The 25,423-nt window shown below is 46.3% G+C and overlaps 2 protein-coding genes across 2 annotated transcripts; both read left to right on the top strand.

Moving 5' to 3' along the window:
- Positions 1-426: 426 nt before the first annotated feature.
- LOC104013082 (negative elongation factor D-like) lies at positions 427-6,593 on the top strand. Its single transcript, XM_087749312.1, has 9 exons — positions 427-520; positions 637-770; positions 2,475-2,609; positions 3,150-3,286; positions 4,758-4,875; positions 5,205-5,300; positions 5,544-5,684; positions 6,037-6,166; positions 6,559-6,593. Exons 2-9 carry the CDS (start codon positions 681-683, stop codon positions 6,591-6,593), a joined length of 882 nt encoding a protein of 293 aa, XP_087605438.1. The 5' UTR covers positions 427-520; positions 637-680.
- An 8,849-nt stretch (positions 6,594-15,442) lies between these two features.
- LOC148056513 (uncharacterized) lies at positions 15,443-20,763 on the top strand. Its single transcript, XM_087749566.1, has 6 exons — positions 15,443-15,582; positions 16,539-16,683; positions 16,964-17,110; positions 17,297-17,527; positions 19,807-20,000; positions 20,111-20,763. Exons 1-6 carry the CDS (start codon positions 15,551-15,553, stop codon positions 20,208-20,210), a joined length of 849 nt encoding a protein of 282 aa, XP_087605692.1. The 5' UTR covers positions 15,443-15,550; the 3' UTR covers positions 20,211-20,763.
- Positions 20,764-25,423: the final 4,660 nt, after the last annotated feature.

Below are 25,423 nucleotides of genomic sequence, written 5' to 3'. Positions count from 1 at the left end.
GGGGTGAGCCTTTTTTGGGACCCTGCTTTCAAGGCCACAGGTTTGGGGTCACAGGTTTGGGATGAGCCTTTTGGGGCCATGGGTTCAGGGCCCCCCTTTTGGAGCCTTTTTTGGGACCCCACTTTCAAGGCCATGGGTTTGGGGTCACAGGTTTGAGGCAGGCCTTCTTGGGACCCCCATTTTGGGGTGAGCCCTTTTGTGGCCCACGGGTGTGGGGCCACCAGTTTGGGGTGAACCCTTTTGGGGACCTCCCTTTCAGGGCCATGGATTTGGGGTGACTTGTTTTGGGGTTCCCCCCCTTTTGGGGCCACGGGTTGGAAGTGAGCCCTTTTCAGGCCCCCCCCCCCCCATTTTTGGGGTGACCCTCCTCTCCCCTCCAGCGGTGCTGAGCCTGGTGGGCCTGGCAGGCAGCGAGTGGATGGACGAGTCACTGTTGTGAGGGAAGCAGCTGTGGGAGGCACAGGCCATCAATGCCAGCCTCTCCACCCTGGGGCAGGTCATCATGGCCCTCTCCAACAAGGTATGGGGTGGGGGCCCTGGGTTGGGGGAGTCCTCAGGGCCCCCCCTTAGCCCCCAGCGTCTCCACAGGAGCCCCACGTCCCCTATCGCAACAGCAAGTTGACCTACCTCCTGCAGAACTCCCTGCAAGAAGTCTCACATGGGGTGTGAGCACCGAGGCAATGTCCGCTGTGACTTCAGCTTCGACCGCACCTTCCGCCCCGGTCACCTCGCACCAGGAGACCTTTGAGGAAGTCACATTGCTGGTACAGGTGAGGGGGAGACTCCTGAGAACCCCATGGCCAGGCTCCCCATGGTGTCCCCATGTCCCCAAGGGTGTCCCCATGTCCCCATGCCCCCTGCCCTGTGTCCCTGCAGTGGTACAAGCTGGACGAGCTCCTCGAGCACGAGTGCAACGTGCGGGTGGCCATGACGAACCAGGCAGGGCTGCTGGCCCTCATGCTGCACCCCACTACCCAGCATGAACCCCTCACCACTGACTGCTGACCCGCCCCGGACGCCTGGGTCCCCACCCAAAGTCCCCCCCAGCACCCACCCGCGTGTCTGGGACACTCCTGGGTTGTCTTCCCCAAATAAAATGGTGTCAAAGGAGGCAGCTGTGGGGTGCCTGTGGGGCTGGAGGGGATCTATAGGGTCAGAAGGATCCTATAGGGCTGGGGCGGTCCCGATGGAGCTGGCAGGCTCTATGGGCCGTGGGGGCTCTATGGGGTTGGGGAGTGGGTCCTATAGGGCCGGGGGAATATACAGGGCCAGGGGGGTCCCTATGGGGGTGGCAAGGGGCTCTGTGGGGCTGAAGGGGAACTGTTGGAGTTCAAAATCCCAGAGGGGTCCCCAAAATCCAAGGGGAAGCAGTGGGTGGGAGGAGTGGGAATGGGGTAGGGGGAATGAAATCAATGGGGGAAGAATGGGGTGTTGCTCAAAATTTGGGGCAGCTCAACATACCCCAGGGGACCCCAAAATGCCCCCCTGGACCCCAAAATGGCCTGGGAGAGGGGTTGAAAGAATGTGGAGGGGGTCTTGAAACAGGCAACAGAGATTTGGTGGGTCCCTGCTGGGAGTGGGGGGCTTCCTGGAAATTAGGGAACCCCAAAATGGCCCCAGGAGGGCTCAAAATGACTTCAGGGGGGTGGTGAAGCTCCTGGGGGGGGGCTGTGAAACTGCCCGGGGGGTCCAAGCTTAGAGGGGAGCCCCAAACTGGGCAGGGGGCAGGACTTAGATAGGAGAGCCCCACCCTAAAACCAACTTGTGGGGGTTCCCTGGGTCCTGTTTAGGGGTGACGGGATGGAAAGGGGTGTGGAAACCTCAGGCTGGGGGTATAGGGGAGGGGTTGGGGGCACCCAGGTGTCTGGGGGGGTGCGGGAGGGGTACCTCTTGTAGCAGGTGTTGGCGGGGCCACGGATAAAACCTCCAGCTGCTTCCAGCTAGGCCCCAAGGCAGGGCACTCCTCCCGGCCCTCCGCCATGCTGCCCGGGGGGGCTACTGCGGTGAGGTTCAGCACCCCCCACGGACCCCCAGAAACACCCATCCCTCCTAGGGCGCTGCAGGGGATGCAGGCAGCGCCTGAAGCCATGCCCCCTCCCGCAGGCCCGCCCCCAGCCCTCAGCCCCTGCTACCACGCTGCCCCGCCCCGTGGGCGTGTAGCCCCGCCCCCTCGGGTGGCGCTGAAGCCCCGCCCCCTCGGGCCCCCAGCCCCCCAGCCCTACTCCTGCCACCCCCGGGGCCCACAGCCCCACTCCCCGGCCCCTCCGGGGGCTCACAGCCCCCCAGCCCCTCTCCCCAGGTGCTCACAGCCCCGACGCGGCCTGGATCCCCCCCAGTCCCCTTCCCTGGGGCCTACTCCCAAGGGGGAATGTGTTATATCTCATTCTATGCAAGGTACATCAGGTGGAAAAATCGTATTTTTAGTCACCTCTCATAATGCTCAGGCTTTAATAAACCATTCATTTTCTTCACAGATTGGAGTATCTGCCTTTCCAGACCTTTTCATACAGTCATTGTTTAAGCCAGGTGCTAAGATCAACCAGGACCACAAACATAAATGTATTCACATACTGGCATATGCAGCTAGTGTAGTAGAGATGTGGAAAAAGGTAGTGTTTAGTTCTGTGAATAACATTATTTTTACCTACAGTGGCCTGACTGTGCTGAAGAAAATGTATGGTCATGAAGTTACTCAGTTTAAAAGAATGCATTCAGCCTGATTTACTTATTTTAATATGAAATGTTTCTGGCTTCAACTGAAATGACTAAAAAATGCACATCCTGAAGATCCCTGATAATGAAATAGTACTATAAAAGCCTGAGTGCACTATTTTTGCTCTTTTCCCCTATTGCCCCCCAAAGGTTACCACTAGCAGTTCTCTGCTACTAGAACCATATGTGCTTTTTCAGAGGAAGAGGAATTTAATTCTGTGAAATGGACAGAGTAATTCTTAGGGAATTAAATAAAGCAAACATCCTTGTATTTCAGCTTATTGATACTTAGTTCTTCTGAAACTTACATTTGAGTCTAAATTTTGAGAAACGTGATGTAATCTTAGGCTTATCGCAGGCTACAATTCCTTTCCTTGAATGACCAAAGACATCCTGTATATTCATGACTCTTGCATTCAAACTTTGCGGTTTTTCAGGACAAGAGTGTCAGCATAAACATGGATGAACTCAAGTCAACTTCAAAAGCCATTGAAACTCTTCACAATCTGTGTTGCGATGAGAACAAAGGAGCATCAGAGTTGGTTGCAGAACTGAGCACTCTTTATCAGTGCATCGGATGAGGAGAGAGACTGGCCCCAAGCTTCAGTTGTTGGAAGTATTATTTAGGAGAGGCAGTACTGCTAAAGGGAAATGCCTTTGTGGGCTACTCCGTGAGAACATCCTCACTGTGGAATATGTGAAGATGTGATCTGAAAACAGCTTTCAAAATTGTACATCTGACTTTTTGAAATCTCTCTCATGAGGACATAGATTCTGGCTTTCACTGACAATTAGTCCTGGTGTCACAGAATATGCTTTTGTCTGCCACTGGAAAAAGACGACAGATTCCTAATAAAGCTTTCCTAGCAACAGATGTGTCCTTTCCGCTCCTCTTAAAACTATGAAATAGCAGACAATGAATAAACTGGAACGAACTTGAGTGTACATGAATTTTGTTGAGTATTTTTTGCATTTTGTGCTGAGCAGAGAGTGTCTTTGTAGAAAGAATTTTACTCTGGCCTAACTTTTTATTTTTTCCCTTGATGTTGTCGCGGATGGAATGAGAGTGCACTCGGAAGAGCAATATGTTGATTGATAGCAAAGTTTGACAGTAAATGTGACAGTGGTTTAACAAGATTTGATGGCAAGGTACACTTGATTATTTACTGCATAGGGGACAGGATCTGACAAGACTGTCGGGGAAAGCTGAGAGTTGTTGAGTCATGAGGTTCAGAGAGGACCCCCTTGCTTTCCAAACTCCTCCTCAGAGAGGAGTCTAGGTGCGGCTGGATCCAATCCTAGTCCCAGACTTGGTCAACAGTTTATGTCTAAAGGATTATATATACGCAATGAATCCTTTATATCACTTAGCTAAGATTTCAAAGTTTAGCATGCTATTAGTCACTTACTGAGGATCTGTTGAGGCAAGGAATCTCTCAGCCTCGAGGAGTAACCTTGAGAGGTGTCCCTGCTCACGAGGAGATCCTGGCGTGCAGCCCACTGCCGTGCAGGAATGCTCAAAGGGCTCTTCGGCTGCTCACTATTTATGGGGGTAAGATGATTAATTCACAGTCGTATTTACATACCAACTGCATATGTTTGTTTCTTCCAAATTTGGCTTGAGTTGGACGCTGACCAACACTATGGTTAGGTGGACACATTACCATAAATCAGCCCTCGGCCATTGTGTTGTTATCTGTCTCCCCCGAATCCACTTTGAGCTGGATGTATCCATCACGACTGCCACTGGTGATTAGCGCTTGAGCAGGGTTATGGGAAAAGGTCAGGTCGGGGGCGGCGGGGCAGGGGGGCAAGGGGAGCACACCGCCACAGATGTGCTGGCAATTTCTCAAACAAAACTTCTTGAGCTTTCTTGAGCTTTATTAATTCTGCCCTAAGTTAAACTGAAGGTAGCAACCATTAGAATATACTGAAAGATGATTTTTTTTTTTTTAATTTACTGGGAATTTTTTTTTTTACTTTTGTTTTGTTTTGATTGGTGGGGTTTTTTTTTTAATCCTCCTCTGCTAAAGTGATCTCTTCTGTAGGTCCCCAGTGGTGGCAATGGGTGTATTAAAGTGGGTGGACTGGACAGTGTCAGAACCACAATACTTCCAGCTGCAGACTGATCACACTCCAGTTCATCTGGCATTATTGGATCAGGTAAAAGCGTATATAAAATCTTGCTGGAGAGTAAAACCACTTTTGATGCTTGTAACTGGAAGTACATCCAGTTCACTGGATGCCTAGCATTTGCAGTAAGTCAGTAAATATACAGAGATGAATCTGTTTCTATTCAGAGTTAATTATCTGGTTTTGTCATCTCAGCATTATTTACACTAGGAAAACTTAGACATCAAAGAAAGAAATGGTGGAATACTTTTCTATAGAATTTACATATGGCACTGAACATCAATGTAAACTTGTCCAATAAAGACTGGTGCATTGGTTTTTAAATTGAAGTTCTGAGGATCTAACTTTCTTGTTTGCAGATCAGTACATGCCGTCAGCTGCCTCGTTTCCAAGTTCTACAACTTCTTGTCAAGCTCTTCGAAACAGAACATTCACAGCTTGATGTAATGGCGCAGGTGATTCTCAAAAGATTCAGTATTTGTGTTCCTTCATATTAGTTACACTTATTGAAGATAACAGCTTTTGCTGTCGCAGGAGTTTTAAGAGTTTAACTTAGGAATATGGTCATGGTTAGAAATTAACATAGCAGATACCAGTTCAATAAGAATGAGCGATAAAAATTGCACACTTTTGAGAGGACGTTCTAATCTGTTGGTTTCTTCTTCTCCCCCTCCACCCGCCCTGGCCCCCACCACCAGCTGGAATTGAAGAAGACTCTCTTGGATAGAATGGTGCACTTACTCAGTCGAGGATATGTCCTACCTGTTGTCAGCTATATCTGCAAATGCCTGGAGAAGCGAGATACAGGTATCTCTCTCATCAGATGTTTTGTTACAGAGGTCAGCAGCAAAAATTGTGTTTACTAACACACAGAAATAAACTTTAATGTAAGTTGTATGTGTTCGAATATTAAATCAGCTTGCCTCAGATTAAAAAATATTTTAAGATACGAGATCAGCTTTTGAGCAATGTATGTAATATCAGTTTTCACTAGGATGTCACTTAGTCCTACTGACCTGACTTCTGAAAGTATTAAGGTACTGGGTAGAGTACCACAAGAATACATAATTAATTACTTATATGGAGAACAAGAGGTCTTAAGTGCAACTACTTGTATGCTTTCAAGATTAGTATTGTGAATTAAATATCCCTCTAACTGGAAGAATAATCCATTTTTGTCTGCTGTTTCAGGTTCTGGATGTGATTGCTCCTCCATATACCTCCTACTTTGTACAGCTTTTTCTTCCAGTCTTGCAGAATGAAAGTATTGCAGGTACTATTAAAATAGAAGACGAACATGATCCTACCACTGAGTTTATAGGTAAGTCACATGTATTCATTGTGTATCTTCTTCCTCTTGTATTTGTTACCAATTGCAAATAATGTTTAGGAGGAGGATTGCTAAAAATAGGAATGCCTGGCAAATATTTTCACAGATAACTTCCCTTTTAGGGGCCTGTGTTTAGCAATTTTCCTTTATTGAAGAATCTTTGGGTAGTAGTGAGGAACTTGAAGACAAATACTACTTTTTGAGAACTAGCGCTGTAGTAAGGAAGGGATAGCAAGGGAAGTAGTCTGTCATAGTACATTCCTATCCTAAAACAAAAACTTCTGTCCAGAACCTAAAATCCTAATTATTTACATAATGCAGAAATCCACATGCAAACAGATAAATGAGAGTAATGTACTGAACACTTTTATTTTTCTTTTAAGCTCATTGCAAATCTAACTTTATTATGATGAACTAAGCAGTGGAAAATATCAAAAATGCAGAAAATATCAAGAAAATATCAAGAATGCAGAGCACATGATCACTACTTTGCCACACTCTCCACCAGTAAGTTTCTATAACCGGGCAACACAGCAGCAAAATAACCCCAAACCAACCCAAAACCAAAATAACAAACCCAAAACAAGGAAGAAAGGGCTGAGGGACATCTGATTGACTTGCATGGTGACCTTGAGCTTCGTATCAGAGGACTGCTAATGTACTTTGCAAGATGGAATAATACTGAAGGATTTTCTGTTGTTAAACAAATCAGTATAAATCTGAATATTCTGAAAGGAATAGCAGGAGAGAAACAGATTTATTCCAAGGAATGCTATTTTGGTTACTTGCAGAAATTGTCGCTGATTCTTTGTGTAATATACAAAACCTGAAGAATGGGGAAGGTATTTCCTACTAAAAACACTTTGCAGATAGTTCTCCGAAGACTAAATATTGAATGCTCTGGTTTTTGATGTTGCAAGTTGTAAAAAAGGGAATTTTCTTTTTATTAGCTCTGTGCTGCAGAGAAGCCATAATGCCTCTTCGTCGCCTTTGCATTGTATTAGAATTCTAAATATCCTACCTATGCTACGAAAAAAAGCATTTTGCGTAACACAAGTGGAGTTGTAACAATCAAGGTTAGTTTTGTATCAACAGATCAGTCCTATGTGAGTGTGTTTATCTTTCAGAATCTTTTTTTTTTTTTTTTTTTGTTAAATAGGTGCATCATGTGTTACTGGTAACTTTCATTACCATGTCAGAATTCTACTGCTGTCCAAAAATATGAACGTGTGCAGAAATTTTATTACTGCTTGTTGTGGCTTGGTTTTTATACTTCTCTCTACTCTGTACTGGTTCATGCCAAACAGTGGGGGATACACCCAAGATTATAATTTACCTTTAAATAAAGTTGGTTTTTTTTTTCTTTTCCAGAGATTTCTTTTAAAGTTTCATTAAGACCGCTCTTTCTGTTCATTGGGCTGGAGTTGTCCTTGTACAGGCAAATACTGTTTGTTTAAAAGTAAGGTGTATAGACAAGCCCATTGTGCTTTTCCAAGCACATCTGTTTTCTGAAGAACCTGCTTTCTAAAAGACAGTGACAATTTAAGTCCAACTGGATGTAAATTTAGAAAGGAAATCACATTGTTCTTCTCTGTTGTCAGTGATTCATGAATGGGAACTCTGAACTACCATGATAATTTTTGAGACAGCAGCAAATTGTATAGATACTTAACTCCTTTTAAACAGGAGTGCATCTTCCCTTTCCTCAGCCAGTCCCTCACCTACATACTCCACAGTGACTGAGCTTACCGTAATAACACTTACGGTGATCTAATCAACTTAAAGCACAGCCCGAAAAGGGCAAAACTTGCTTCTGCAGAAGCTGTTCTGAACTTCGCATATCCTTGAATAGAAGATGTACTATCATTCCAGCTAACTCTCACCATTTAAACCTGCATGAGACCTACTTTTCCTAATATTTTAAGTAGAATTAGCATAGATGTTTGGCTTTTTGTAGCCCCTGACTTCCTTTCTTGGTAGAATTAACTACAGAAACAATTCACCCTATAGAGCTTCATTTTAGGACATAGCCCTGTATCATCTTTTAGTGATGATCAAGAACAGTTTGTTCCTGTGTCCATTGCAAATTTGCCAGTTGTTCAAACAAAGTATACTTTTGCTTTCCTCTGTGTTCAAGCTTGGCATCGCTTCCTCTAAACACTTGAGTTCCTTTGTATTTATCCGTGTAGGTGATTTTTAACTAGTTAAAACTTCCATGATGCTATGATCAGTGCTGTTAAACCACCATGTTCCTATCTCAATGGAACTTAAGTTACAGCAGGCATTGCAGCTTGGCAGAATTGATCCTTATTGGCACTATTCTGCCACATGAGACTGCTTGTTAGGTACAACAATAGAAGAGGACTGAAAACATGTATTAATAACCATACAGTCATGTAAGAGAAAAAATGTCCATTTAGTAAATGCAATTAACAATGCCAGTTAGTAACACTTGATATGGCACTGATTTTGCTCAGTTTTGAGGAAGAGAATTTGCTACCTTTCTTCAAATTAGTGAAGATAAAAGCAACAGCATTATATAAGACTTCCAAAACCACTGTTTCACCAGGAGGCCAAGGAAACAACAGGAGATTTATTTTTTGAATATATCATCTCCAGACTTAGCTTTGTTTTTTCATCTGCACCATTGTGGGATGATATTTGCTCAATACTGTAAGAGAATTTAATATAAGTTCTAGACCCAAATATTGAATATACTTTTTCCTTCCCACTATGTCTACATAATTTGTAGTTAAAAGAAATAACAGAGATTTACATATGCAGTTTGTGTGACTAAGTCAAAATGATTTAAATACTGTGCATCAAGGCAGACTACTTTTTCATGGGTAAATTACTTTTCCTGCAGTTGCAAATAATTATCTAAAGGCAGTTCTGAATTTATTTTACTTTGAAGACAATGTGTGTTGCTGTCTGGGCTAATTTTGCAGAACTGCCTGATAGTCTTGAACTGTGAAAGAGTTTTAGACTACTATTCTTTAAATAGAGGAAGGTTGTTCTGGGACGCTTCCAAACAAAGTAGTTTTTAAAAAGAAAGATGTACAATGTAGAATCAAGGAAGTACAGCATCTCCATATGCACAGTCCTCTTCAATAGCAAGATTATACTCTGCTCCTCTTCCAACTTTATATGCGCCTGTCACAATTCTCAGCCACACTCTTTCACCCTGTAAAGCATTAATTTGCATTGTGAATTAAAAAACATAACTACAGAAAATGTATGCTATTGAGTCTGTTCTGTCTTCCAGATACGAATGATTTATAAGCAAATCTAGGAATTCACTCAAGATGAAGTATAACACTGGGTTCACAGGGCAACCTTGTTTAAAGGGGCAATCTGCTCTGGTGAATTTACATCCCCCTCATCTACTCCAGGTATGTGACTTGATTTTTGCCTACAACTAACAGTAATTTACATTTGCCCGTAACAGGAGCTGCATGTCCGTGGACAGGTAGCATTTTGGATAGAGTTGACATTACTCAAGTAACTTTGGTTTAATATCCTTGTCTTCAGATTCGTTGTCTTCAGGTTAGTTAGGTTTCATTTTTTAATTGCTAGTCTAGTTTAAAGAAAGTTTTACTTTTCCTATCCACAGGCTAGCTTTGCAGTTTCCTGTCTGCAAGTGAAAAACCCCACCTTTCCTCTAAAGTCATTCTGCAAAGGTGCTTGTTCCCGTGTTTCCCTACCCACGGTTCACCCCATGAGTTACAAACAATCCAGTATTCTGTTCCATTTTCTATGCCCCAGCCAGCCACAGATGCAATGTGATTCACCACAGGCGAGGGGTTGTACTCTGTATAAAGTCCTCCAATGTAAGCGTCCAACTTTTCAGTGGCCATTATGCCACAGCTGTAAAAAAACAGAGAATGCACTTTTATACAAGGGGATCAGAGCAGAGGCCTGGCTAAAAAAACAATTGGTTTTCTTGCATTTTGAATTCAGAACTCAATTTATCTACAAATAAGCTAAGGTCTGCATGTTAGTACAGAGCTGCTAACATATGCTGGAGTGGAGAAGCACACTTCAGTCATTCAAATGAGTTTCAAATATGTCAATCCCAATATTACTAGTAAATAAACAACTGTTCAAGGTTTTTTTAACTAATTGGTCCACTAGTACAGATTTCTGCCATCATTTCTTCTCTTCCACTGACAGACCCGTGGTCAGCAACTTTCCAGAGTGTGTAGTTCTTTATCACAGGGTGTTCTCCAAAAGTGATGCAAGTTCCACACTGGTTAAACTTCTTACTCTCTACAAAACAAAAGTGAGATTATCATTGCAAGATAATGCTTTTCTTCAAGTTAATTACTTATACCACACTGTCATGGTTTAACCACTGTGGGCAACTAAGCACCATGCGGCTGGTTACTGACACTTCTCCCCCGGGCCCCCACAGTGGGATGGGGAGGGAATAATAAAAAAAAGTAAAATCTGTGGGTTGAGATAAAGACAGATTAATAGCAGAGCAAGGAAGAGAAAATAATAATAATAATAGAATATACAAAACAAGAGATGCACAATGCAATTGCTCACCACATGGTGACTGATGCCCTGCCCTTCCCCGAGCAGTGATTACTGATCCCTGGCCACGTCCCCCCAGCTTTATATGGTGAGCATGACGTCATATGGTATGGAACAGCCCTTTGGCCAGTTTGGATAGCTGTCTTGGCTGTGCCCCCTCCCCGCTTCTTGTGCACCTGGCAGAGCATGGGAAGCTGAAAAGTCCTCGACCAGTGTAAGCACTACTTAGCAACAACTAAAACATCAGTGTATTATTAGCACTATTCTCACACTAAACCAAAAATGCAGCATTATACCAGCTACTAGGAAGAAAATTAACTCTATCCCAGCCAAAATGAGGACACACACTAAGCCTTCTTCCTTTTACCCTAGTTGAGGCAGACATTAATTACAAATACCTAATCTCTCTGGCGAAATAAATTTTGTTTCTAGAAACCATAGTTAAAGATTCTCCAAACACTAGTTACTATTATTTGATTCATAGGCATAAGTGCTTTGATGAGAAAATGTTTCAGATGTGCTTCTCTATAAACACAGAAACTATTCCAGTCATACATGACCAGAGAAAAGTTTACATTTCTCCATTGTTTAACATGAGGAGACATTTGTAAATATTTAAGTACATAAGAAATTGTATACAACAGAATTAAGAGATAAAGTTTTAAAAATTTAGCTGTGTAAAATACTTCAGGCATGATTTAATCAAATGCTTTCTGGCTAGAGTAAGAAAACACAAAAGGTCTAATAATCGCAAAACTGTCCCTCTCCTTCATTGTAGCGAGAGCTGAGATTTAAATTAAAACAGTCAAGCAGCTTCTCCAACACCAAATGTGCCAGCACTGAAAGTTGTCTGCAGTCTTCAAGTACCCTGGGAATCCCAATCACAGACCCACAAACAATGGCGCGCTCTGCAAAGCCTGAAGGAGTTACCTAGAGCCTGTAATGAAAACTGGGAGGCTCGAGAAAGAGAGAGCGCCAGCGTTTCTGGGGCTGTGAATGGGGTTCCATGGATACTTGAGGGTCAGCAAGAGCTTTTGGTCCTGGCCCCTTTGGGGTGGGAGGAATCCCTGGATGTTCGCAATTGCTGAGCTGGGCTCCGGCTCAGCAGCCGAGACAGATAGTATTGGACTTTGGGAGGCTCTAGAAAGAGACAGCGCCAGCGTTTGTGGGGCTGTGAATGGGGCTGCCTGGCTACTTGAAGAGCAGCAAGAGCTTTTGGTGCTGGCACCTTTGGGGTGGGAGGAATCCCTGGATGTTCGTAATTGCTGAGCTGGGCTCCGGCTCTACTCAGTGCCCAGGCAGATAGTACTGGACTTTGGGAGGCTCCAGAAAGAGACAGCCCCAGCGTTTTTGGGGCTGTGAATGGGGTTGCCTGGCTACTTGAAGAGCAGCAAGAGCTTATGGTCCTGGCACCTTTGCTTTAAGAGTAATACCTGGACGTTCGCAATTTCAGAGCTGGGCTCTAGCTGTAAGGGGCAGGCCAGGGAGAGAGACTGTAATGAACTTAGGGAGGCTCTAGAAAGAGAGAGCACCAGTGTTTGTGGGGTTGTGAATGGGGCTGAAAGGATTGTTGAGGAAAAGCAACAGCTTTAGGTCCTGACATATTTAATGTTGGAGAAATTGTGGATTTTTGCAGTTTTCGAGCTTGGCTCTGCCTTAAATAGTTTGGATAGGGTGAGAGACCGTAATGAAATTTGGGAGGCCTACAATGAAAGCTGTTGCTGCTCTGGGTACCTTGGTAAATTCCTTACATCTATTAATGATAATTAGAGTATGCTAAGAAGACGGAGCAGGAGCAACAGTTAATAAGAGTAATTAGAGGTCCTGGACACCTTTTGGCTGTGCCATACATTTCTTCTTGTCTCTGAGGAGAGAACAGAATGATTCCTTAACTATCCAGTCGAGTCATTGCTCAGCTGTCAAGATGTGTCCTTATCCCAAAGTGTCAGCTAAATGGACTCATTTAGACGGCAAAGAGGCCGTCTTTCCTGCCAGCTGCTACTGTTGTGCAATGACGTGCTTCAGAATTGTGTCAGCTGCTAAAGATGGTGGTGTGAACTTCAGCTCTTTCTTTATTCTTCTTCAGAGATTTGTCAGAGCTGAAGGCAGAGCAAATGAGGCTTTCTGGATCTGTACTTGTGAACTGCTCCCGTCTAAAGTCTGGTGTCCAGCGCTGGGATTGCATCACTTTGGGTAGACCTGTCCCGAAGGATGAGGCCCAGCAGCAAGCGGAACACGAAATAAGCCAGACGACGCAGGAAGTGATGTGCTTACAAGTCAAGGGGGACCTGGAGAAGAAGGAGCTTCAAGACAGGTAAAGGTGTTTTAATCTCTGCTATTAACAACATCATCTTCGCTGATTCATAGGTGGGCTGTGTTCACATTTAAAAAACAGACCCATTCTGCGCAGCCTTGTTTCTGTCTCTAGTCAAACTATTGCCTTCAACAGAAAGGACAGAAAAAAACTGTCTGACTGAGAGAAGCTCTTCTGAGTAAGACAAGAAAGAAAAGAGATTGCGTATTACAATGCTTTTGCCGTTAACTGATTGTTGGTAAGAAACTGAGACCAGTATAAAGAGAGCTGTGTCTCTTGTACAGCCCTTTTGCCACCCAGGGCTGTGCTAAAGGGAGTTGGGAGGAATTAGCCCAGGGCCATCGTAAGCAATGCAGCACCTCTGTACTGACAGTTCCTTGCTAGACTGAGTGCAGGCGGCCTTTGGGGCAAGAAGTGCCATTTTGCAACATCAAGCATATTAAGCTGTAGAGATGAACGCTGCCTTTGCTGTATTTTCTGGGTTGGACTTTCTCTGCTATGCTTCTGGGAGCTGCTTAGCTCTTTGACAGGTGACGGTGTGCAATGCTTTTGGAATGGCACGTGGACCTTCTCTTCTCAGGGTGATGGAGCTCTCAGCCTTGCTTGCACAGTCTCAGAAGCAGAACAACAAGGAGAAGGAGAAGACAGCTTCATGACACTGTGGAGATTCTAGTATGTTTTACCTTTATCTGGGAAGTAGCCCAGCACCTGCTTGGTCCGAGTCATTTCTTTTCCAGCCTTAGCACAAAGAGGTGTGGCTACCTCAAGAGAAAGAGTGATGACTGAGTCAGCGCACTTGCCAACTCTGCTCCTTCACTCTGCATTCACTGACCATTATTATCTGCCCAGAATCGCAACTGGTCTAACTGTTTAGGGGGAAACTTTAACTTAGTCCTACACTTCACTCTGGGGAGGGGCGGTTTAATCATCAGATTTTTTACACAGCCTCTCACAAAGTCAGTTCTTTCCCCTTAGGTAGTCATTTTTATCCTCTTGTGCTACTGCTCAGAGTCATTATAAACATCAGCTTTTTCATTGCTGTTTTCCAGTATTCATCAGCTTCCTTCTTCCCTGGGCAGCGTTAATGTTTCCTTTCATTGCTATTTCCAGTGTCGATCTGGTGCTCGTGTATGTGGCTCTAAAAAGCTGAAGGAGACCAAAGTCATTCCTGAGAGCTTCAAGAAATGGAGCGATCAGGCAGCCTCCAGCCCCTTCCCACTTGTCTCTTCGTGTTTATAGTAGCTGTACTCAGAAACCCCTGGAGCACCTGTGGCCACAGGGACAAAACTTCTTTGTTGACTGAGGAAATGAGCTTTTAATGACTCTAGGGTGAAGTGGGGGAAAAAGGAGGAATAGATGAAGAAAACCAAGTAGAAGGAGCAAAGAGTAACAGCTTGATGTGGGCTTTCAGGTGGTGTTAGATGACAGTGCCAGCACGGTCAGCATTATCTGCACTGACAGTTCCCGGCACGCAGAGTCTAGCAACATCCTCTCTTGTCTGAGCTCCCTTGATGCAGAGCATGCCTTTGTAGTGGTTCAGGAAGCACTGGCAAGGAGGCGAGGAGCAACACAGGTGAGAATTTCTGCTTGTCTTCACCACTGGCCACAGGCTCAGCTGCTAATGCCTCACTTAGCTTGAAACCCTTCCATTCACTTTAGCCTGTTTAGCCAGTTTCTTTCAAGCGTTCCCACTCTTGGTACCGTATTGCCTTGCCAGTCTCACCAGCTCTGTGTTCTTCTGCTTTCCTCTCCTTGATCTCCACCCCCTCATCACAGCTTTTGCCTTCAGGTGAGCTGTGTCGCTGCTTGTTTCTTCTCCCAGCTACCTGGAGCCATCTTCCCTGCTCCTTACTGCTTGTTTGTGCTCTTCCCCTGCCCATTCCTTGCAGGCCCTAAGAGAAGAGCTTTCTGCCAGGCAGGACTCCATCCATTTCCTGCAGCACCAGCACAGGCAGCAGGAAGAGAAGTGCAGGAACCTGCAGCAAAGGCTCGAGCAACTGGAGGAGGAATGCAAGACATCCAGCAGCCACCTGCAGCACCTCCGGTCTCTGGTAGAAGCACTCAGAAGGTGAGTGTTTCCTCCTTCTCCTGCCTTCTAGAGGCAATCTGCTTCCAGTTCCGGGACTTCAGAGGTGTTACGGGCAAAGAACTCGCCTGCCCTACCACGCGTATGCCTCCGTTTGGCACTTTAGCATCCTCCTGTCCCTGCTTTTCGTGCTCTGCTGTGAATCCTAAGGCTGTCTTGCAGACTCAGCGTGAGGTTGGGATACAAGGCGCCTCCCTCTTGACGTGCTGCTTCTCTGAATTCTGTTCTTTGGGTGCCCTGTCCTAGCCACTGCTTCTCACCGAATGAAGGCAAAAGCCCGCCTTCCTTTCTCTTTCCCTCTTCAGTTTCCTTGTGAGGGCAACAGCAACAGCTTGAAGTAACGGAGCAAGAAGCCTCGCGTCTGCGTCAAAGTAACGCTGAATTGCAGCTGAAGGAAGATTCAGCCCAGGGGGAAAAGGCGGAGCAGCAACAGACGATGGAGAGAGCGCGTCGTGACCAGGAGCTCCTGTGAGTGTTAAAGCTTCCTCTGGGCAGGGGTGGGCATGGGTGGACTTCAGGAGGCCCGCCGTAAAAGAATGAATTTTGCATGCTCGTCGTTCGTAGCGCAGAAGGGTGAAGGGAGCACGCGGGCAGGTCTGGCTACCTACTAACGTACAGCACAGCTGCCTGCTTGTACTTTCTTTACGACCCTTTTAAAAAATCATTCCAAATCCTACCTGACCGGATAGTTGAGGACAGGCATAAGCTGAAACCAGAGAGGTTCAGACTGGATTTAAGGAGAACAAAAAATTGAACCGTGAAGGCAGTCACGCAGCAGAACAGGTTGCTCAGAGAGGTGGTGCGGATTCCATCCCTGGAGATCCGGACGACCCAACCGGCTAGAGCCTTGAGCAACCCAGACTGATCCCAGAGCTGACCCCAGCTGCTTTGAGCCGAAGAGATTGGGCTAGAGGCCTGCTGGGGTCCTTGCCAGCCTGAATCGTCCTGTGATCCTGTCGTTATGGGATTGGAAATTCATACACATCTCCTCCCCAAACAGACTGCAGGCTCTTTCATCGTTTCCCTGCTGAAGGCAAGAGTAATTGCGGGAACGTTTATCTGGACTTAAAAAGTCTGCCTTACCCAAAGAAGAACTTTGGAAAGTCTTGTATCGAGTGTATCAAAAAGGAGAGAGAGAACTAACCGGCAGGAAGTTCTGTTAAGTTGAGAGTACCTGAACTTTTTGGAAACGTTCTGTGATTTCTGGAAGCTTGTTCTGCTTCCTCAGTGACGCACGTTGCACCTACATCAATGACCAAGAGCGATGCAGCTCTAGTCAGGAAATGCCGGCGTTCTTTAGGTGTCAATAGAAAGCTGTTGTGAACCATTCAAACTGCCGTATCTGGGACACAGTACGGGCCCTTGGTTTTGGAAATGAGAATGTTTTTACATTAAAAACTTGTTTGTCTTTCCCCTTCTCGTAGACTGAAGGACTTGGCTGCACTGGAAGGAAAACATTCATTGTTACAGAGCGAGTTGGTAGTCGCGAGAGAGGCGCTGGAGGAATCGCACCTTCAGAGGGATCTGCTGGAGCAAGAGAAACAGGAGCTTTCCACGGCACTGGAGAAGGTATGGTCACCTTATTCCTGGGTGGCACTTGTGGGAGAGGGAGTTGTGATAGCAAGACCAGCGCAGCTGCTGTTGCTGGCAGCAGAAGACGGGGAAAATGTTGTTCTCCTTGGAAAATGGTGGTCAGACCACGCAGGCTCTTTGGGGTGGTCAGTCCCCACGTGCTTACTGGGAGCGCTGAACTGGGAGTATGTCAGAGACACGCAGGGGATGTGGAGTTGCTGCTTGAAGTCAGGGATTTTCCTGCCTTTGTTGTCACGTTGTTCTTTTGTCTCTTCAGGCAGAGCAGTCGGTAGCAGAGTTGACGGGGGCTCAGAATAAGCTGACTGCTGAAATAGCTGATCTCCGTGGTGCAGCAGCGAACGTGGGCAGCATCAACGAAGCCCTCGCATTGGATGAAGTGCAACTGAACAAACTTGTGCTGCAGGTGAGCAGAGTTGCCAAAGGTCTTGCCAGGTGTTTGTCTCCAGCTGCTGCTTCTTCTCAGACTTCTTGCCTTCCGGCAGCATGGCTGACTGAATATGGAAACGTTGTTCCTTTTTCCGTCCAAGGCAAACCTCCTACAGGGTAAATCTTACTGTCTTTTCCTTCCTCTGTGCTTCCGTGATTGCAGCTGGAGCAAGAGAATGAAGTTCTGTCGGGTAAAGTGGACGAGATGGAGAGAGCAAAGATCTGTGACCAGGAGAAGCTGAACTTGTGTGAAAGAACAAATGAAGAGCTCTGCGCAGAGAAAGCCCACCTGGAGCAGCTGCTGAAGAAAGCAGAGGAGCAACAGGAGGGGCTGCGGGTAGAGCTGACGATACTGGCAGAGGAGAAGGAAGAAACCCAAGAGAAACTCATTCAGGTGAGACCAAAAACCTGGTATTTCTGGGTGGGCATTTGGCTGCTTGGCTCAGTGAAGCTCTTACCTGTTGGATCCTGCAGTGCTTTTGTCAAGGAGACCCTTGGTAGTGCTGGAGGTCAGAAGGCTTAGTTTACTTCTTTTTGGAAACGTGTTGATGGCTTGCAGAGCTGTTCTGCAATTCTCCGAGTTGTTCTCTGCTTCTACAGATTCTTTTAATCCACCTGTCTGTTTTGGCCTCTTTTTTGGCTTTTGATGAGCTGCAAAGAGACGACTGTGTTGTCCCTGAGTCTGAGTGGGGCTGCTGCTCTCACGTGTGGCAAAAGAAACAAACCGTGATGCTCTGAATCCTTTTTCTGAGGCAAAACCCAGGGCTGCATGTTTCTATTTATGCTTTTTGTTGGGAAGTCTGCAAGTTTCAGAACTCCATTGGTTTGAGCCTAGAGAGCGGGACAAAGCTGCAAGTCAGTGTCTGCTGTCTCGTGTTGCTGAGAATGGGAATGACGTCCCGAAATGGTTGAAATTGCATTTGAAGACATAGAGGCAACTTTGTGGCTGGAAAGCTGCCTGGGGGAAAAGGACCTGGGGGCGCTGGTTGACACCCGGCTCAATATCAGCCGGCAGCGTGCCCAGGTGGCCAAGAAGGCCAATAGCAGCCTGGCTTGTATCAGAAACAGTGTGGCCAGCAGGGCTAGGGCAGTGATCGTCCCCCTGTACTTGGCCCTGGTGAGGCCGCACCTCGAATCCTGTGTTCAGTTCTGGGCCCCTCACTACAAGAAAGCCATTGAGGTGCTGGAGCGTGGCCAGAGGAGGGCAAGGAAGCTGGTGAAGGGTCCAGAGCACAAGTCTTATGAGGAGCGGCTGAGGGAGCTGGGGTTGTTTAGCCTGGAGAAAAGGAGGCTGAGGGGAGACCTTCTCGCTCTCTACAACTGCCTGAAAGGCGGTTGTAGCGCGGTGGGGGTCGGTCTCTTTTCCGAAGTAGCAAGTGATAGGACGAGAGGAAACGGCCTCAAGTTGTGCCAGGGGAGGTTCAGATAGGCTATTCAGAAAGATTTCTTCACTGAAAGGCTTATCAAGCATTGGAACAGGCTGCCCAGGGAAGCGGGTGAATCCCCATCCCCGGAGGTATTTAAAGGACGTGTGGACGTAGCACTTAGGGACATGGTTTAGTGGTGGACTTGGCAGTGTTAGGTTTACAGTTGGACTCGGTCATCTTCCAGACTAAGTGATTCTATGAATTGCTAGAACCTCTGTCGGCTTTGAGGAAGAAGATGAGACAGAGGTGATCACACAAGACTCTGCACTCTGGACTGACTGATTTTGGTAGCCTGGCAAAAGAGCTTGGGAGAATCACGTCACTGGAGGAGACCAGGGAGTTTGTCATCATTTAAACATCAGTTTCATAGTGTACAGTGTTATGGGATAACTTTGAGAGAATTGTTTGTTTCCGATGGTCTGTTCTCTGTTAGGTAGTCTTAGGTTTGGAGTAGGTGGGATGTTTGGCAAATATCCAGCAGAGGTGTTACACTGAAGAAAAAAAAGCTAAAAAATCACAGTTAACCTTCAAACTTGAATGCCGGCAAGGTATATCAGACAACTTCTTTGTGTGAGACAAGTAAACGGTATTGCTGACATGAACTACTGTACAAACAGAGCCTACCATCTCTTTGGCCACATCAGCCAGACTTTCATAAACCACTAAATGCCACTGCTCACCGCAAGGGCTGTTTCCCTGCCGAGCATCACCTCATTGCATCCAACTGCTTTACACACTGAAGCAGGTGACACTTTGATCTCTTCTTTGTTTTTGTTTTTGTTCTTGTTTTTGTTTTTGTTTTTGTTTTTGTTTTTGTTTTTCCTAGAAGGAGAAACCACGTGTTTCATTTTGCTTTCTTCAGCGAGCAAAGTTGCTTTTGCTCAACCTTTCCTGAAAATGTCCAGCACTGGCATAGATTCTGATAGAATTTTAGTTTGCAAGGTGGCAGTTCTGGAAAATGCAGTATTTTTGCATGAAAACACATAGCCTGGGGTATGTATGTTTGTCGTGAAGGAGCTGTCTGGTCCCAGGCAACCCAGTATGGCCTTACACGTCCCTTTCAAGTTAACAGTGCCAGTGCCTTTTGGCAGCCCAGGGTATTAGGGCGGTATACAGCAGATGCTCTTAAACTTTCAGCCCGCAGTACAGGAGCTCTTTCTCCTCTAGCCGATTCTGCAGTGGCACTGGCTGGCTCTGCACAGAACTCCAGAGAAAGGACTCTAACCGTATTTTGTCCCGCTTTCAGGTTTACCGCCAGCAAGAGTGGGCTAGCAGTGGTCTGGAGCAGTTGCGCCAGGAGTCCTCTCGCCAAGGGCACGCGCTGGCCAAGGTGTCCAAAGAGAAGGAATTGCTGGTGCATGAGAAGGCTGCCCTAGAGGTGCGACTGGCAGCCATGGAGCGGGACCGACAAGGCCTTTCAGAGCAGCTGGCAGAGGCCAGGTAAAGGCAGGGAGGCATGTCCTAGGCAGGACGTGGTTTAATGTCTGTAATTATAAAGGTGGTAATCATTACACGGGGGTTTACTGCACTGCATCCTGTGTGCTTTTCAGATGTTTTCACCTTGCCTGGACAGAAAATGGAAGAATCTCAAGGGGGGAAAAAAACCCTAGACCATGCTTTGGATGTTATTTTTCTGACAGCTACAGCTAGCAGAGCTCTCCTGAGCCTTGGGCTCATGTTTATGCCCCCTTGCGTTTTCCTGTGTGAAGTCCAAAGCAAGCCAACTTGGCCCTGAATTGAGTAATACTTCAACCGTGCAGTCGTTTACGGAAACCTGAAGCTTCTCTCTGGTTTTGGTTTCTTGTTCTGAGCATTTGAACGTAGATCTTTGCTTCTCAAGTAGTTGGACGTGGGCTCTTCAGAATTCAAGGCTATTACATACGGACGTTGTGAGTAGGACACTGCCATTCAGGGTGAAGCTAGAGGCTCATGCTGAAAATCCTGAGGGCCTTCTGTTTCTAAGCTAACTCTTGTTAAGTGTGGTGCAGGACCTAGAGTTGGTTACACCAGCAGCAGGGAAACGTCTTTTGAGTTCTCAACAGTCTTCGGGGATTCTTGCCCATCATTCATGTCGGGGTCCTGTACTCCTTACCACCTGCTGTTTAGGGACAGACATCATGGAGAAGTTACATAGGGAAGGAAGAAGATTCTGTGCTTCTGCTGTATCAGATTTCTAGGATCGAATCACAGAATCATGGAATCGTTTAGGTTGGAAAAGACCTTTAAGATCATCAAGTCCAACCGTTAACGTAGCACTGCCAGGATGCTATTGGCCTTCTTGGCCACCTGGGCACACTGCTGGCTCCTATTCAGCCAGCTGTCGACCGGCACCCCCAGGTCCTTTTCCACCGGGCAGCTCTCCAGCCACTCTTCCCCAAGCCTGTAGCGTTGCATGGGCTTGTTGTGAATCAAGTGCAGGACCCGGCACTGAGCCTTGTTGAACCTCACACAGTTGGCCTTGGCCCATCGATCCAGCCTGTCCAGATCCCTCTGTGGAGCCTTCCTACCCTCCAGCAGATCGACACTGCCGGCCACCTTGGTGTCGTCTGCAAACTTATTGAGGGCGCACTGGATCCCGTCGTCCAGATCATCGGTAAAGATATTAAATGGGACTGGCCCCAATACTGAGCCCTGGGGAACGCTACTTGTGACTGGCCGCCAACTGGATTTAACTCCATTCACCACAACTCTTTGGGCCTGTCCACGCAGCCAGCTTTTTTTTTTTTCCCAGCGAAGCATACGTCCGTCCAAGCCATGAGCAACCTGTTTCTCCAGGAGAATGCTGTGGGGAACGGTGTCAAAGACTTTCCTGAAGTCCAGGTAGACAACGTCCACAGCCTTTCCCTCATCCACTAAGCGGGTCACCTTGTCATAGAAGGAGATCAGGTTAGTCAAGCAGGACCTGTCTTTCGTCAACCCATGCTGGCTGGGCCCGATCCCCTGGTTGTCCCGTAAATGCGACTGTCTAAATGGACAGGCAAAGTCCTTTTCAGACTCAAGAACTGCATTCAAACAGCTTGCATCCTCATGCCAAAATCTAAACAAGTATATCAAGAAGCTCGAGCTCCTTCAGGAGCGTTAGGCCAGCTTTCAAGGTCCAGTCACTGCAGTTTGCTTTATTGCTTTGTTGACGAAGAATCTGCCGAGGATTCAGGTCCTGAGCTGGAGCATCTCTTTCTAGTGATGAAGATGGTAAGATGGTGCTTGTGCTTTTGCAGGCGTTGTAACACTTGTGACGATGTCAGAGAAGCATGCCGGTGGTGAGGCTGGGCCTTCAAAAACCTGGATACCATAGAGCAGCGCACAAGGGAAGGGTTTAGCCAGAAAATGCAAGTGCAGAAGAACGAGGGCTGCCAAGTGTATGGTTTCCTAGAGGTCAGCAAGGCAAGAGATGGGCTTTGCTGTAAACATGCTGCATGATGGTGAGAACTGCGAAAAAGCAGAGTTCCTCTCCTTTTCCAGCTTTAGGTGTTCACAGCACTGTAGTATAATAACCCCTGGGCTCAGCAAGGTACTTGTGCCCGTAAGGGGGTTCAGCAGGAGAATCAGGAAAAGCAGTGGGACGGGGATAATTCTGTGTTGTCGTTGTGCAGGCTGGTGGGAAGCATGCCGGCTGGAGAAGCCTAGCTTTTCCTGCCATCCAGCTAGCGAGTCTTTTTGCCGAGGTTTGTGGAGGAGGAGAGGCAGCTTCTTTGAGGTTACATTGCCCCACCTGCCCTTCTAGTCTTAAAACAGAGACCACCAGTGGATGCTGGAGATAACATTTCATTCTCTCCCGCATCTCTGCTGGCAAGTTGTTGATTACTGTTATCTTCTCTAGAAAAACAGTGGAAGCAAGACTATTTGAGTTGGTTGTCAAAGCTGAACATGCTCAGAGAGCTGGTTTTTGCAACTGGTGTATGAAAATGTAGTATGAGATATACCAAATAATTGTGTAATTACCCTGTCATTTGAAGGTGCATTTGTTAGGCACTTGGAATTTTGCACAGCTCCATTCTCATCAGGTCTGCAGTTAACGTAAGCAACAGGGTTGCACAGACACTGAATGCGTAATGTAGCGCGTGAGCTTGGGATGTTGCGATGTTCCAGGGGAGAGTGTGTATGACTGCTAGGAAGTGTCAGTGAGGACTGGCACCCAATAGCCATATCCCTTTCAAATTCCAGGATGAAGTTTTAACAACCTTTTTATGTGGTGGTGGTGGTGGTGGTGGTGTAGTGCTTTAGTTTTGCATGCGGCTTCTTTTCATGAGTGTATGCATTGGATCACTGTTGTTTACTGTATTAATGGGTTTTTTTACCCTGCTCACTCTCCCTCTCAGTTGCTTTCTCCACTTCGTTTCTGTGATGACTCTTTTGTATTTCCTGCAGCAACAGTCAGTTCCCTCGCAGGAGAGGTGATTCCTCCTTCTTCCCATTTTTATGTCCACTAAAATAATCTGCATAGAGCAGTCATTATCAACATCAGTATATAATGACGCCTTTCAACATGACTGCCTGTGAGGAACAGGGGAAATTCATACCTCTTTTAGGACAACATCTGCTGATATTGGCACCTGTGAAAAGGAGTTGCTCGGTGTCTATCTTGTTTAAACAAAATTTTAAAAATCCAAGCAGTACCGCTGCTTTATTTATACAGATTCAGACCTTTTAAGGAAAGATTACTGTCTCCTGCAGGTAGCTGGAAATTTTCACTTTGCACCAGGAAAAAGTTTGCAACGGTCTCACGTACATGGTGTTTTCTTTTCCCGTTTATCGCGGCCTTTAGCTTCCAAGCGTATCTGACCGTTTCCTTTGAGTATCTTTGCATTGCTATCCATAATAGTAACAGGAGTGCTTCAGTGGGGAGGACGTTGTTGAAGTTTTGTTACAGAGGTTTAGAACCATCAGGAACAAATAGAAAAGTGGTTTCTGGAGGTGCTGCCCCATGGGTGCGGAAGAACTTGGAGGAGACTGAGAGACTGCGCAGAAACAGTCTCACTTCGTCCGTAAAACTGTGCTGCTCTGCTGTAAAACAACCGAAGCACCGAGTAAGGTGTTCGGTCCAGGACCTGAATATCAGTATCTCTGGAAGGGCTACTTTGGAGAGTATCTCAGGAGAATTTTAAAGCAATTCAGGACTTTTGGAGTAACCTGTAACTTGTAAGGGACTTCCGCAAGTATATATATATAAATGCACAGTGGCCGGAGCAATAATGGTAGTTTATGCCTTGTATCCTTAACAGGAACTTGACTAAAAGATTTGTGGTTTAGTGGAACGTTTGCAGTTCCCTTGATCAAGTTTTTGAAGCGTGGAGTTTGTAGTAAAGGCTTCAGAAAGAGCTTTAGTTTCAGCCTGACTTTTTTTCCCCTTCCTATCGCTCACTCCAGTTTAACTTGTACCACTGGGGCAGAGGTCAGGGGGAGAATGTGAATGTGCTTTGTGAGAGTAGCTGGTGTATTTGGAGAAAAACTAGCAAGCTTTTTAGCACAGTTTCTAAAGCTGAAATGAAGAAGCACTTTTGTGCAAAAACCTGGCCTGTTTTTCCCCACAATATCAGTTGTTCTAATGAAATATTTGACTTCTCCCCGCAGAACTTGCTTTATGTGCTTGAACTCGCGTGACAACAGCAACCGTACTACAGCTGTACGGGATTTACAGCTTCACAGCACATATCTAAGTTAACGAGAAGCGTCTCCGCATTGCATCTATTCTCTGTAATAGGCGTGAATGCAAGCTGGCCGTCCTGAGAGCAAGTACTTTGTGTACGTAGAGGAGGGGGTGAGGTCAGGATAGCTCTCTGACTGCATGTGCCCCAGGAGTCTTGCACAACTGAACTGAAAAATGAAGGGCTTTTACACGGGGGAAAATACAGGTAAAAACCAGAAAGGACTACGTAGTTACTGCAAACCTTTTGGAGGCACAGTTAGCAATAGTAGTGTTTTGAGGACAGTGAAGAGGAGCAGGAGGAGGAATGACGGGCAGACAACCTTCCCACTTTCTGGGAATTTTGTCACGTTCAATAACGAGGAATAAAGGCTCCTAATACTGTTCTCCATGTGCAACTGTTCTCAGCTCTCGGGATCTCCCGAGTCCTCAGCGGCTCTCTTCCAGCTACTTTTCCCATCTCCCCATGAACGTCGTAGACCTTCCCTGTGTGCCAGCCTACAGGCCAGGTCTTTCCCCCACTGAGGAGTCCCAGCTTACGCAGATGGTCCTTTGTGGAAGCCGTTCGACCTCTGAGCTTCCTTGCTGCATTTCTCTGAACCTCTTTCAGTTCAGCTCTGTCTGGAGGTACCAGACTGCACCCAGGATTAAGATCCAGGCTAAGCATGACGTAGGCAGTGGCATAATGATTTTCTTCCTTTTGTTCTCTCTTGCTTTCCCAGTTATTCATAACATTTGATTTCCCCCCCCTTTTTTTTTCCCCCAACCTTTTCCTGGACAATGTTTTCATGGCACCAACCAACCACCAGGTTTTCCCTGACCCCCGAGGGAAAGGGACAGCTCAGAGCCTGGTCCTTTTTTTGTACGTGAAGCCGAGGCTTTCTGCCTCAGGAGAACCTTTCTTCATAGTCCTCCTCCCGCTCCCCCCCCCCCCCCAGTTTACAGAAAGAAGGAGGGTTTTTTCCCCTTTGATTACAGATAAAGATCTTCACTAGTATTCGTCAAAGCTCTGTGAGCTCCCCTGGAAATACCTCGTTTTGATCATAAGTCCACGTAAGAACTTAGGCACGTGTGATTTTTGATCCCGTTGATAAGGTCTACATTAACGCTCAGTCCTATTAATACACTTAACAGAACGTCACGCAGACTGAAGTTGAATGTCTAAGAGAAGTCTGAATATTCCAAACCGTTACCATCATAAACCACATTAACAATGCAG

The sequence above is a fragment of the Nipponia nippon genome, unplaced genomic scaffold (genome assembly GCF_047370975.1).
Source record: "Nipponia nippon isolate SJK-2023a ecotype South Korea unplaced genomic scaffold, ASM4737097v1 scaffold_13, whole genome shotgun sequence".
Lineage (NCBI taxonomy): Eukaryota > Metazoa > Chordata > Aves > Pelecaniformes > Threskiornithidae > Nipponia > Nipponia nippon.
The sequence above is the reverse complement of the archived record's forward strand: the minus strand, read 5'-3'. Positions and strand labels throughout refer to the sequence as shown.

Excerpts from the sequence above, each read along its gene's own strand:
- LOC104013082 (XM_087749312.1), top strand. The coding sequence starts at position 681 with ATGTCCGCTGTGACTTCAGCTTCGACCGCACCTTCCGCCCCGGTCACC. Across the intron at positions 771-2,474 it reads AAGTCACATTGCTGGTACAG|ATTGGAGTATCTGCCTTTCC; the intron begins GTGAGGGGGAGA and ends TTTTCTTCACAG. Across the intron at positions 6,167-6,558 it reads TCCTACCACTGAGTTTATAG|CTCATTGCAAATCTAACTTT; the intron begins GTAAGTCACATG and ends TTTTCTTTTAAG.
- LOC148056513 (XM_087749566.1), top strand. The coding sequence starts at position 15,551 with ATGGAGAGAGCGCGTCGTGACCAGGAGCTCCT. Across the intron at positions 15,583-16,538 it reads CGTCGTGACCAGGAGCTCCT|ACTGAAGGACTTGGCTGCAC; the intron begins GTGAGTGTTAAA and ends CCCTTCTCGTAG. Across the intron at positions 17,111-17,296 it reads TGAACAAACTTGTGCTGCAG|CTGGAGCAAGAGAATGAAGT; the intron begins GTGAGCAGAGTT and ends CCGTGATTGCAG.